The 12,818-nt window shown below is 41.3% G+C and overlaps 3 protein-coding genes across 3 annotated transcripts; 2 read left to right on the forward strand and 1 right to left on the reverse strand.

Annotated features, from left to right (window-relative positions):
- Positions 1-4,232: 4,232 nt before the first annotated feature.
- Positions 4,233-6,445, forward strand: LOC308083659 (E3 ubiquitin-protein ligase TRIM39-like; the record flags this gene model as incomplete). The annotated part of the gene is made up of 3 exons (XM_080425976.1): positions 4,233-5,367; positions 6,108-6,151; positions 6,367-6,445. The coding sequence occupies exons 1-3, from the start codon at positions 4,342-4,344 to the stop codon at positions 6,443-6,445; spliced, it is 1,149 nt and encodes a 382-aa protein (XP_080282102.1). The 5' UTR covers positions 4,233-4,341.
- Positions 6,446-6,751: 306 nt separating this feature from the next.
- Positions 6,752-9,932, forward strand: LOC308083355 (E3 ubiquitin-protein ligase TRIM39-like). The gene is made up of 2 exons (XM_080425649.1): positions 6,752-6,900; positions 7,943-9,932. The coding sequence occupies exon 2, from the start codon at positions 7,945-7,947 to the stop codon at positions 9,556-9,558; it is 1,614 nt and encodes a 537-aa protein (XP_080281775.1). The 5' UTR covers positions 6,752-6,900; positions 7,943-7,944; the 3' UTR covers positions 9,559-9,932.
- Positions 9,933-11,507: 1,575 nt separating this feature from the next.
- On the reverse strand, positions 11,508-12,461 carry LOC308083661 (free fatty acid receptor 3-like; the record flags this gene model as incomplete). The annotated part of the gene is made up of 1 exon (XM_080425977.1): positions 11,508-12,461. One exon carries the CDS (start codon positions 12,459-12,461, stop codon positions 11,508-11,510), a length of 954 nt encoding a protein of 317 aa, XP_080282103.1.
- Between the last annotated feature and the right edge of the window lie 357 nt (positions 12,462-12,818).

Here is a 12,818-nt window from a genome sequence, read left to right on the forward strand (position 1 = left end):
AGGTTTTTCCTTTATAACTCGAAATGTATTGATTTTAAGCACCATAAATGTATTAAAGTTGAATATAAATTTGGGCATTGTGGATATTTTGGTACCACGTACATGACTGTATCTATTACGGTTCTTGAGATACAGCATATAGGTACTTTTACAGACTCAGGAGAGTAAGAAATGTGCAACATTGATTGTTAATAAGTGAATATGGTGATATTTGGTGTTATTTTCATAACCTGTTATTTTCAGTAGGGTTATAACATACAATTCTAAATCCAAGATGGCGTCCAAGATGGCTGCCATTAACTTGAAGTAATCATATCTAGCAACTATGATACTTTTTTTTTGGCGTGCATATGTTTTTTGGTCTATGAATCCAATGGGGCCATTGCAGTACAGAATTTAGACGTTGATAAAAGTGGATATTTTGGTACCTAGTGCATGTCTACATCTATTGCGGTTCTTGAGATACAGCTTATAGGTTCTTTTACGGAATCGGGAGAGCATAAAAAAGAGGTTTGAGTTACACCTCACAGTTGCAACTGCACAGAGCTGTACACATGAGACCCAGTTTATAGCACTTGCACCTGCCACGACAGCCACATTTACAGCCACATTTGGTAAGCTGTTTGCACGTCTTGGCTATTGGAGAGTTGGCTGTCCAGAAGACCTGCCATTCCTCACCAACCTTCTGCCATCCCCAGTCTGCAGGGTCCTCTGCTCCTGGCTGACACTGGGTTGCCTGGGCCCACACACAACCAGCCTGGTGGGCAGCACGCCTGGTGTGTTGGAGCAAAGCTGCTCTGGTTGGTGGGATTGACTCATAAGGCCTCTGCTTTCTGGCAAACATGTCAAACCTGGCCTCATCCACAGTAGCAGCTGTGCTGGATCTGTCATACATTAGGATGACAAACCTCTCCAGAATCTGTAGGTCACAATCCTCCACTGTGGGAGGGTAAATACCCAGTTTGGAGAATACAGGCGAGACCTCTGGGCATATGTCCCATGTCTGCCAAGCAGTTTTCTTGCCTTTGTCGCGGAAGGCTGACACGGTGTCACATCCTGTAAAGGCATGAAAGAATAGCAAGCTGATAGCCGCATCTTTGTGCACGCCAAACATGCTGCAGAACATGGTAGCCAATCCATCCTGATCAAGGCAAATGACACAGATGTTCTCATCTTAGCAAGTGTCTTCGCTGCTCTTCAAGAGGCTGGACTACAGCAGATGTGGGTTGCATTTGGACAAGGTCAGAGCCTGCGCTGGATCAGTGTGCATGACCTTTTCATTTTGTTGGCCAGGAGAAGGTCAAAGGCATGCTATTCTTTCATGCCTTTACAGGATGTGACACCGTGTCAGCCTTCCGCAACAAAGGCAAGAAAACTGCTTGGCAGACATGGGAGATATGCCCAGAGGTCTCGCCTGTATTCTCCAAACTGGGTATTTACCCTCCCACAGTGGAGGATTGTGACCTACAGATTCTGGAGAGGTTTGTCATCCTAATGTATGACAGATCCAGCACAGCTGCTACTGTGGATGAGGCCAGGTTTGACATGTTTGCCAGAAAGCAGAGGCCTTATGAGTCAATCCCACCAACCAGAGCTTTGCTCCAACACACCAGGCGTGCTGCCTACCAGGCTGGTTGTGTGTGGGCCCAGGCAACCCAGTGTCAGCCAGGAGCAGAGGACCCTGCAGACTGGGGATGGCAGAAGGTTGGTGAGGAATGGCAGGTCTTCTGGACAGCCAACTCTCCAATAGCCAAGACGTGCAAACAGCTTACCAAATGTGGCTGTAAATGTGGCTGTCGTGGCAGGTGCAAGTGCTATAAACTGGGTCTCATGTGTACAGCTCTGTGCAGTTGCAACTGTGAGGTGTAACTCAAACCTCTTTTTTATGCTCTCCCGATTCCGTAAAAGAACCTATAAGCTGTATCTCAAGAACCGCAATAGATATAGACATGCACTAGGTACCAAAATATCCACTTTTATCAACGTCTAAATTCTGTACTGCAATGGCCCCATTGGATTCATAGACCAAAAAACATATGCACGCCAATTTTTTTTTATCATAGTTGCTAAGATATGATTACTTCAAGTTAATGGCAGCCATCTTGGACGCCATCTTGGATTTAGAATTGTATGTTATAACCCTACTGAAAATAACAGGTTATGAAAATAACACCAAATATCACCATATTCACTTATTAACAATCAATGTTGCACATTTCTTACTCTCCTGAGTCTGTAAAAGTACCTATATGCTGTATCTCAAGAACCGTAATAGATACAGTCATGTACGTGGTACCAAAATATCCACAATGCCCAAATTTATATTCAACTTTAATACATTTATGGTGCTTAAAATCAATACATTTCGAGTTATATGGGAAAAACCTCACTTTTGGACAGACATCTTGGATTTGTGGGCCGCCATTTTGGAATTTTGCGTGGCCAGCGGTATTTTTGAAAAGAGTGGGGTTTGAAGAGTAAATGTACCAAATTTCATGCTTGCATCACAAAGTGAACGATTTTTCTCTTAGCCGCTCCACTATTCTATAAATAGCGACTTTGAAAAGGAGAGGTTTTATTTTCAAGATAGGCATAATATTTTTTTTTGGTCCAAGTTTTTTTTTTTTTTTTCAAAGTTTTTTTTTGTTGTCATGCATGAAAAAAAAAACTAACCTAAAAAAAAAATTCATCCCTCTTTTTAAAAAAAAACTCATCCCTCCTAAAAAAAAAAACTCATCCCTCTTTAAAAAAAAAACTCATCCCTCCTAAAAAAAAAACTCTTCCCTCTTTTTGAAAAAAAACTCATCCCTCCTAAAAAAAAAGCTCATCCCTCTTTTAAAAAAAAACTCATCCCTCCTAAAAAAAAAAACTCATCCCTCTTTTAAAAAAAAAACTCATCCCTCCTAAAAAAAACTCATCCCTCAAAAAAAATAACTCATCCCTCAAAAAAAATAACTCATCCCTCAAAAAAAAAACTCATCCCTCAAAAAAAAAACTCATCCCTCAAAAAAAAAACTCATCCCTCAAAAAAAAAGTTATCCCTCAAAAAAAAAACTCATCCCTCAAAAAAAAAACTCATCCCTCAAAAAAAATAACTCATCCCTCAAAAAAAAATAACTCATCCCTCAAAAAAAAAAACTCATCCCTCAAAAAAAAACTCATCCCTCAAAAAAAAAAACTCATCCCTCAAAAAAAAAAACTCATCCCTCAAAAAAAATGTTATAGCCTATGTTTTTTTTTTCCATACCAGAAAACATAAACCACCAGCTCTTAAAATAATGTACCTACCCTTAAAACAATCTACCTAGCTCTTAAAATAATGTACCTACCCTTAAAACAATCTACCTAGCTCTTAAAATAATGTAACCTACCCTTAAAACAATCTACCTAGTAATGTCCCCTAAGGGGCTCCGTATAATACTGAACAAACACTCTATAGCAATGAGTACTATCAGAATATAGAGCTATTTAACAATTATTTTAACCAACGCAAATCACTTACCCTGCCTTTAATCTGTAAATTACACCCTGGCAAAGACAAAAATGTGTGTGTGTGTGTGCGTGTGTGTGTGTGTGTGTGTGTGTGTGTGTGTGTGTGTGTGTGTGCGCGCGCGTGCTTTAATAATGTAATCTGTTAATGTCAACCACTGGAAATTGCCAGTAAACATCTGTGTGGAAATTAAAAAGTTAACATTTTTGGTCTCCTTGTCTATTCCTCTTATTAATTACTTATATAATACACCCACTTTTCAGACTATAATTGTGAGTTCAGCACATTATATCTTATTTTACGTTTAGCTGGCAGCTATTTAGTTTCTGCGTTCAGAGTGCTTTACAGTCAGTCTTAATATTAATGTTTTTAGGCATGACAGCTTTGGGTTACTAAAATATCTCCTCTCCTCCTACAGCTATGGCCTCTGCCAGCAGTGTGATATCAGAGGATAATTTTCTCTGCTCTATCTGTCTGGATCTCTTCAGTCAGCCTGTAACTATTCCTTGTGGACACAGCTTCTGCAAAGCCTGCATCACAAAGTACTGGGACAGCAGTGACCTCTGTCACTGTCCCATGTGCAAAAAAGTGTTTGATCAGAGACCAGATCTCTGTGTCAGTACGCTGATCTCTGAGCTGGCTGCTTATTTCAAGAAGTCTAATTTAGCTGTTCCCATTCCCATCCCAGAGGAGGTGCTCTGTGATGTCTGTCTCTCTGACACTAAGATTAAAGCCCTGAAGAGCTGCCTGTCATGTGTGGCCTCTTATTGTGAGACACATCTGGAGCCTCATCACAGAGTTGCAACCTTGAAGATGCACAACTTAGTCGACCCTGTAAAACTGGAGACAGGATGTGTAAAGAGCACGGCAAGATGCTGGAGCTCTTCTGTAGAAGAGACCAAATGTGCATTTGCGTCACATGTTTGAAGACAGATCATAAAGGTCACGACACAGTCCTGGTAGAGGTAGAGTACGAAGAGAAGCGACCGCAGCTAGACAAGAAAAAAGCTGAGCTAGAGAATATGATCCAGGAGCGACAGGAAAAGATTCAGCAGTTCAAAATCACAGTAGAGAAGAATGCTATAATGGCAGAGAATGAAAAAGCTGACACTGTTCAGGTTTGCTCTGCTCTGGTGTCTTCCATTAAGAGAACACAGGCTGAGCTCATCGAGGTGATAGAGTTGAAGATCAGATCAGCAACACGCGAGGCTGAAGGCCTCATCAAACAGCTGGAGGAAGAAGTCACTGAGCTCCAGATGAAAAGCATTGAGCTGGAGCAGCTCTCACACACTGAGGACCACCTCCACCTTCTCCAGAGCTTCCCGTCCCCCGACACCTTTACACACCTGAGCAAGTTGAGTCAGGTTAAGCTGTCATGTGAGGTGAGTGTGAAGAATATAAGGACAGCTATCGCTCAGCTGCAGAAGACACTGGATGGAGAAATGGAGAAGCTCCCTGAAATCATGCTGAAGAAGATTCAGCAGCAGTATGCAGTAGATGTGACTCTAGACCCTGATACAGCACATCCTAATCTCATCCTGTCATTGGACGGGAAACAAGTGAAATATGGAAACGTGAAAAAGATTCTTCCTGACAAGTCGGTGAGATTTGATACAATTCCCTGTGTGCTGGGAAAAACAGGCTTTTCTTCTGGGAAAATGTATTATGAGGTTCAGCTTAAAGGGAAGACTGCGTGGAACATTGGGGTGGCTGATCAGTCCATCGACAGAAAAACCCAATTTCTTAGTTCAAATTTCAGGATGTTGCAGGTGGTCAATGGAGGAAAGTACTCAGCGAAGCATACATGTTTAAACCCCAACTCTGTAAAAATGTATATCGAGAAGATTGGTGTGTTTTTGGATTATGAGGGAAAGCAGGTCTCCTTTTATGATGTTGAAACCAGGGCTCTGCTCTACCACAGCACTTTAAACTTAACTAAGCAAATCGTCATCCCAATTTTCTCCCCGCTTATTCCTGATTGTGATGAAAATGCTGCTTCTCTGATCATCTCTCCTGTTAAGCAAAAATGAAAACACTTTTTGTATCACCGTCATTCTTGAGTGTCATAGAAGGGAGTGAATTATTGCCAACTTCAATTATGGAAAAAGCTTTTGTGTTTTTCAGAAAAAAATCCAATTAATATTACATTCAATATAGTCAACTAAATATTAATCAGACAGAATACTGTGGTTGAAGAAGTACTATAATGGATAGATATCCCTTTTCCTTTCCCCCCCCAATGGACGACTACTAGTCAGTTCTATGGGCAGTAATGCTGGTGACCTCAGGGACATACTGTAGGCTTGTGTGTGAGGGTTGAGTTACGTTAATGCATGACAAGATGAGCAATTACAAGATGAGGGCGAGAGGGAGGAGGTAAAATTGGCAAATGTTCATCTGAAACTAAAATAAAAAATGTTGATGTACAAAATCCACAAATATGAACACTGGTCTTTGGCTTTTTGTTACTCTGACTGTTGTGTCTTCTCTGCCCTGATGGCAACAGTAATATAGTCCTAGTATTTGTAGTTTTGTGAGCCATGTGAGAAATTGGTGAAAACCACACTTCGTTCAAAAACTTACACACAATTCTCTATGTTTGCACAACCTTGAACAGCCTCAACACAATGCCATTCAGATAGATGACACAGAGCAGTCCAGGTACGTTGTTATCTGGTACAATGAAAGTGTCCTCTGTCCGTAAATGGTTCACTGATACAAAAAATGTTTGGTTCTTAAATTCCAAGCTCTCAAATTCTCAATCCAATTGAAGAGTTCTTTTTTTCTACCTGGTGTGTGAGTTCAGTCTGCATGCATGGATACAATAGAGGAGATGTGGTGATGATATTATTTCAGGACTGGATTCACCATGCTAGGAGATCATTCTCCTGCTGCTTGCCCACTGAGAACAATGCCTATGATGTTGATGAGGTCCTGTGTTCAGACAGGAACTGAAGACAGGATACTGTACAGCCTACTGTAGTTCATTATTTCTCTTTTACTGGACAATTATTTTCAATTATTAGTTCTCTACATAATATGTAGATTATATTATGATGGTGATGATCTTTAGTAAAGATAATCATAATATGATCTACAGTAGATCATATTATGATGATCTTTACAATCTATTTGTCCCTCTAAACAGTTAACTTTAATCAGGAAGAGAAGACCAGGGAGCGGGGAGGAGCATCTCAGGGACATTACACAGTGAAATGAAACTTATAGTTATTCTGCAGAAACAATACCTGTAGCCTATTTTAGCCCACTGAAGTCTGAAACCTCAACTGTAACTGGTCTGAAAGGATTTTCACATCAGAGTAAAGACCATCGCTTCCATCTTTTTAAGGTGCATAAAGCCAAGTCTACTTAAGGATTTTCACAGAAAGATAAATTCTACATCCAAACAGGTTAGTTCAGAATCCCATTCTTGTTTGTAGATCCTGTAGGGGAGTGGTTGTTATTGTAATCTACGACTAGGTTGTTATGAAATAATGAAATAGCTCACTTTTGGTGACATATTCTTCCAAGTATCCTACTTATTAGTTAGACTTGAGTTGTTTGTGTTTGCATTTTATATTAATTTGGCAAAAATAGACAAGGACAAGTTTACTTTAATTGCCACACGGACGTTTGGGGAAAGATGCCATCCTCAGCTTGTGTACTACTATACTGACAATTTCACATTCAGACACAGATGAGGTTAATGAAGTGCTTGGTAAGTAAGTTGTTTGGAGACAGTTTCAATGGTTTTATGTGAAATTGTAACCCAGATCGTGACTCCCCCTGCTGGGATAAACCTGTTATGGCACTCATTAACCCTATCTGTGTCAGCTGGTTGTGAAATAACCAGCCGTGGGCAAAGTAATCCCATTACTTGAGTCACCCAGTACTTGAGTCAAAGTTCACAATATTACTCTATTACAAGTAAAAGGTGTTCAGACACACACACACACACACACACACACACACACACACACACACACACACACACACACACACACACACACACACACACACACACACACACACACACACACACACACACACACACACACACACACACACACACACACACACACACACACACACACACACACACTTTTGTCTTGGCCAGGGTGAGCGGATTCATTCGAAGCATGAATAGGATATGAAATTTACAGATTAATAATGTAGTCTGTTACTGTCCATGTCAACCATGGAAATTGCCAGTTAACGTCTGTGTGGTAATTAAAAAGTAAACTTGGGGTGCCCTCCTTGTCTATTCCTCTTATTAATTACTTAAAGAATACAGCAGCACCCACTTTTCCGACTATATAAAAGTTCAGCACATTGTATCTTATTTTACATTTACCTGTCAGCCATTTAGTTTCTGCGTTCAGTCTTAATATTAATGTTTTAGGTACTGTATGACTGCTTTGGGTTACTAAAATATCTCCTCTTCTCCTACAGCTATGGCCTCTGCCAGTGCCAGTGTGATATCAGAGGATAATTTTCTCTGCTCTATCTGTCTGGATCTCTTCAGTCAGCCTGTGGCTATCCCGTGTGGACACAGCTTCTGCAAAGCCTGCATCACAAAGTACTGGGACAGCAGTGACCTCTGTCACTGTCCCATGTGTAAAAAAGCTTTTGACCGGAGACCAGATCTCTGTGACAATACGCTGATCTCTGAGCTGGCTGCTTATTTCAAGACATCTAACCTAGATGTTCCCATGCCAGATGTTCCCATGCCAGAGGAGGTGCCCTGTGATGTCTGCTCTGACACTAACATTAAAGCCTTTAAGAGCTGCCTGTCATGTGTAGCCTCTTTTTGTGAGACTCACCTGGAGCCTCATCATAAAGTTGCAGCCTTGAAGACGCACAAGTTAGTCAACCCTGTAAAACTGGAGGACAGGGTGTGTAAAGAGCACGGCAAGATGCTGGAGCTCTTCTGTAGAAAAGACCAAAAGTGCATTTGCGTCACATGTTTGAAGACAGATCATAAAGATCACGACACGGTCCTGGTAGAGGTAGAGTACGAAGAGAAGCGACCGCAGCTAGACAAGAAAAAGGCTGAGTTACAGAAGATGATCCAGGAGCGACAGGAAAAGATTCAGCAGTTCAAAGTCACAGTAGAGAAGAAGAATATAACAGCAGAGAATGAAAAGGCTGACACTGTTCAGGTTTGCTCTGCTCTGGTGTCTTCCATTAAGAGAACACAGGCTGAGCTCATCGAGGTGATAGACTTGAAGACCAGATCAGCAACACGTGAGGCTGAAGGCCTCATCAACAAGCTGGAGGAAGAAGTCACTGAGCTCCAGAGGAAAAGTATTGAGCTGGAGCAGCTCTCACACACTGAGGACCACCTCCACCTTCTCCAGAGCTTCCCATCCCGCTACAGCCTAACACACCTGAGCACGTTGAGTCAGGTTAAGCTGTCCTGTGAGGTGAGTGTGAAGAATATACGGACAGCTATCGCGACTCAGCTGCAGAAGACACTGGATGAAGAAATGGAGAAGCTCCCTGAAGTCATGCTGAAGAAGATTCAGCAGCAGTATGCAGTTGATGTGACTCTAGACCCTGACACAGCACATCCTAATCTCATCCTGTCATTGGATGGGAAACAAGTGAAATATGGAAACGTGAAAAAGATTCTTCCTGAGAAGTCAGAGAGATTTCATACAATTCCCTGTGTGCTGGGAAAAGAGGGCTTTTCTTCAGGGAAAGTTTATTATGAGGTTCAGCTTAAAGGGAAGACCGCGTGGACCATTGGGGTGGTTGATCGGTCCTTCGACAGAAAAACTAAATATATCAGTTCAGGTCAGATGTTGCAGGTGGTCAATGGAGGAAACTACTCAGCGAGGAATACATTTTTAAGCCCCAACTCTGAAAAAATTGATGTCCAGAAGATTGGTGTGTTTTTGGATTATGAGGGACAGAAGGTCTCCTTTTATGATGTTGAAACCAGGGCTCTTCTCTACTGCCGCACTTTTTACTTAAAAAATCAAATCCCAATGTTCCCAATTTTCTCCCCTCTCATTCTTAATGGTGATGAAAAGTATGCTTCTCTGATCATCTCTACTTGTTAAGCAAAAATGAAAACACTTTTTGTATCTCTGTCATTCTTGAGTCATAGAAGGGAGTGGATTATTGCCAACTTCACTTGCAGGAAAATCTTAGTTTGTGTTGAATTTCACAAAAAACAACATTATATTCAATATAGATAACTAATTATTAATCAGACAGAATACTGTGGTTGAAGTTCTGCAATGGATTGATGTGAGATTTCTTTTTTTATGTGATGTGATATTATTAAACATCCTTTCGTTTGTTTTGAAATTGACTACTTCAAGTCAATTCTATATAATGCTTGTAGCCTTAGGGACATGAGTCTACAGTGTGAACACCACTGTGAGGATGACGGTGAGGTGATTAAGATGATGTTGATGACGGCAATAATTACAAGATGAGGAGTAGGTAAATTTGTTATGTTCATCTGAAACTAAAATAAAAAATAAAATCCATGTTGATGTACAAATATGAACGCTGGTCTTTGGCTTTTTGTGACATTTCTTTGTCTGAAAGGAAATATGACAATACATTTATAAATCATACCTATGTTTAGATTTATTTGTAAGTCGCTTGCTTTGAATTCCTATTAATTATCCATAGCCAAGTAACCTAATGCGATTTATTTTATTAACTGATGATTTTACTCGGTGGTTTATATGTAAACAGTTGAAGATGAGATAAGATAACTCAAAATCTTCATAATAATTGTGCATCTCTTTGTAAAGAAAAAACAGAGGGGAGACATTTTCTTAACCACTTGCCTCATAGCCCTATAGGCTACTGTATACTGTATTTAGTCATACAACAAATAGTGAAAATAGCAGATTTACAAGCCCACAAGCTTGTAGTCAACTATTTATGCTATTTCTGAAATTAATAAAAAATAAAAGAAAATCTGCCCAAAATAGGTAAGCCAGGGTTAATGTGGTTAAAGGGATACTTCACTTTCACATAAAATAAACATTAAAAAAAAAATATTTAAAAAAAATGAAAGAAGTTATGGCAAAATAAAGGCCCCCTCACACATTAGTAGGACACTCTAATGCGTGAGGGGGCCATGAATTTTCCATTACCTTTTTCATTTATTTTTAATATATTTTTTAAATGTTTATTTTATGTGAAAGTGAAGTATCCCTTTAACATACATTTTTAATTAAATTGTGATATTATCAAACATAAATATATCAGATATCGTCTACACTTCTCATTTAAATTGGGAATCTCACACCACTTTGATTTTATGTTAAAAGGTTACTGTGATGGACTCACCACATTAATGCATGACTGTTTAATGCTCACTTTAACCACAGGTGTTCAATGTAAACATTATGTAACATGCATATTCACTAAACCCACATTTCATATGGTAATAAGATTTAACCATGTTCTTGATTGATTGATGTCTTTATTGACAAAAATGCATAAACATACAGTACATTAGTACAAATGTGTCAATAGGACAAAACACAATAGAACAGTGGTTCTCAAAGTGGGGCTCCAGGGACCCTCAGGGTTCCTTCACTGGGTCCAAGAACCAAATAGAGGGGTCTTTGAAACTAAAAAGTTTGAGAAACACTGCTCTACAGTTCATTTCCATAGCTGTCCTTTTTTGTTTATGCTTTTGACAGATATGTACAATATTATGTTCACGACGCGTACTGACGGAGGACATGACAGAGAGACAAGGGACAAACAATAACCAATTGTGTGTGTGTGTGTGTGTGTGTGTGTGTGTGTGTGTGTGTGTGTGTGTGTGTGTGTGTGTGTGTGTGTGTGTGTGTGTGTGTGTGTGTGTGTGTGTGTGTGTGTGTGTTTGTGCGTGCGTACATGGGCCTACAAATAAACATTACAGAAAAAAATTATAAACAATAATTAATACTGTACATTCATACAATATATGTACAAGACAACTAAAATAACAAAAGACGACATAAGTATATGGACTCTGCTACACAGCACACCTCAACTAGTTTATGGTTATGAATAGGTTAGGTTCAGCTGCTTTTAAGCCATATCTCTTCAAGCAGTTATTGAGCGAGCTCCTGACGGCTGCCGAGGAAAAGTAGAATATAACGGGGTCCAGGCAGGCGTTGAAGGCACTGGCAAGCAACGCCACCTCCCTCCAACCTCTCCCATCCCGACGGACAACCCCCACGACATGGGCCACGTTGTACGGGCCGAAGCAGACCGCAAACACCGACAGGGTGCAGAGGGCCAGGCCGATGGCGCGCAGCCACCGGCGCCGCCTGGCATTGGGCAGTCTGGACCAAATGAGGATGACGTTGACATAGCAGAAGCAACAGATGAGGAAAGGGACACAGAAGAGAACCACGAAGACCTCCAGACGGACCGGGAGGAGGATTCTGAGCTGGTCCGCGTTCAAGTTTAAGTAGCATGTTGATGGCTGAGCGAGGAGAGGGATGGGAGTGGTGTTGGCGCTGGCATGGCCGTCACCGCCATCTCCAGGGCCTTTAATCCACCCTACGCATTCAATGACGTAGACGATGCCGAGATTCAGAGAAGACACCACCCATAAGAAGATGCTGGCCGTCGCCGCGTAGCGCGGCCTGCGAGCCACGTAGTACCTGAGAGGGAAAGCCACGCCTAGGTAGCGATCCACGCTCATTGCCGTCAGGAACAGCGTGCTGGCGTAGACGGTGAGACAGAACAGGAAGCCGGTGATGGGACACAGGAAGTAGGGTAGGCTACAGGTCAGGTCCTCCGCGGCCTCTTTCATTTTGAACGGCAGGAGCGCCAGGAAGATGAGGTCTGAGATGGCGAGGTTGAGAAGGAGAACGTCTACGGGCGTCGGCTCGCGCCGCACCTGGTGGAGGAAGGTGTGAAACGCCAGGATGTTGCCGGGAAGCCCCATCAAGAAGGTGACGGTGTAGACGGAGAGCAGCAGGTGGCTGATTGACATGGTGGTTACTCTTGTTTTAATAGACACACCGACAAGACCCTGCTCTGCACAGAGAACATGACATCAGTGATGCAGAGGAAATGTTTTGGTTTTACAGAATTATCCATATTTTTTTCCAATCATGTTTTTAGTAGCCTATCGCTCACAGATCCACAAAAAGATCCACATAGGCCTTTAGTCTCGCATAGACAGACTTTTAGAGATCTGCGCCTATTCTGGGGGAGCTGTGAAACGGCTGGATATGCAAGACTACATGGGTCTACATATCAGAAAGGAAATTCATGAATATGAAATCATGAGAAACCCATTCACATGGTTGAAAGGTTAAGGTTTGCAATGCAAACTTTACATACATAT

Source organism: Gymnoscopelus braueri, assembly GCF_963280865.1.
Source record: "Gymnoscopelus braueri genome assembly, chromosome: 4".
NCBI lineage: Eukaryota > Metazoa > Chordata > Actinopteri > Myctophiformes > Myctophidae > Gymnoscopelus > Gymnoscopelus braueri.

Coding starts and splice junctions, on each gene's coding strand:
- LOC308083355 (XM_080425649.1), top strand. CDS start 7,945: ATGGCCTCTGCCAGTGCCAGTGTGATATCAGAGGATAATTTTCTCTGC.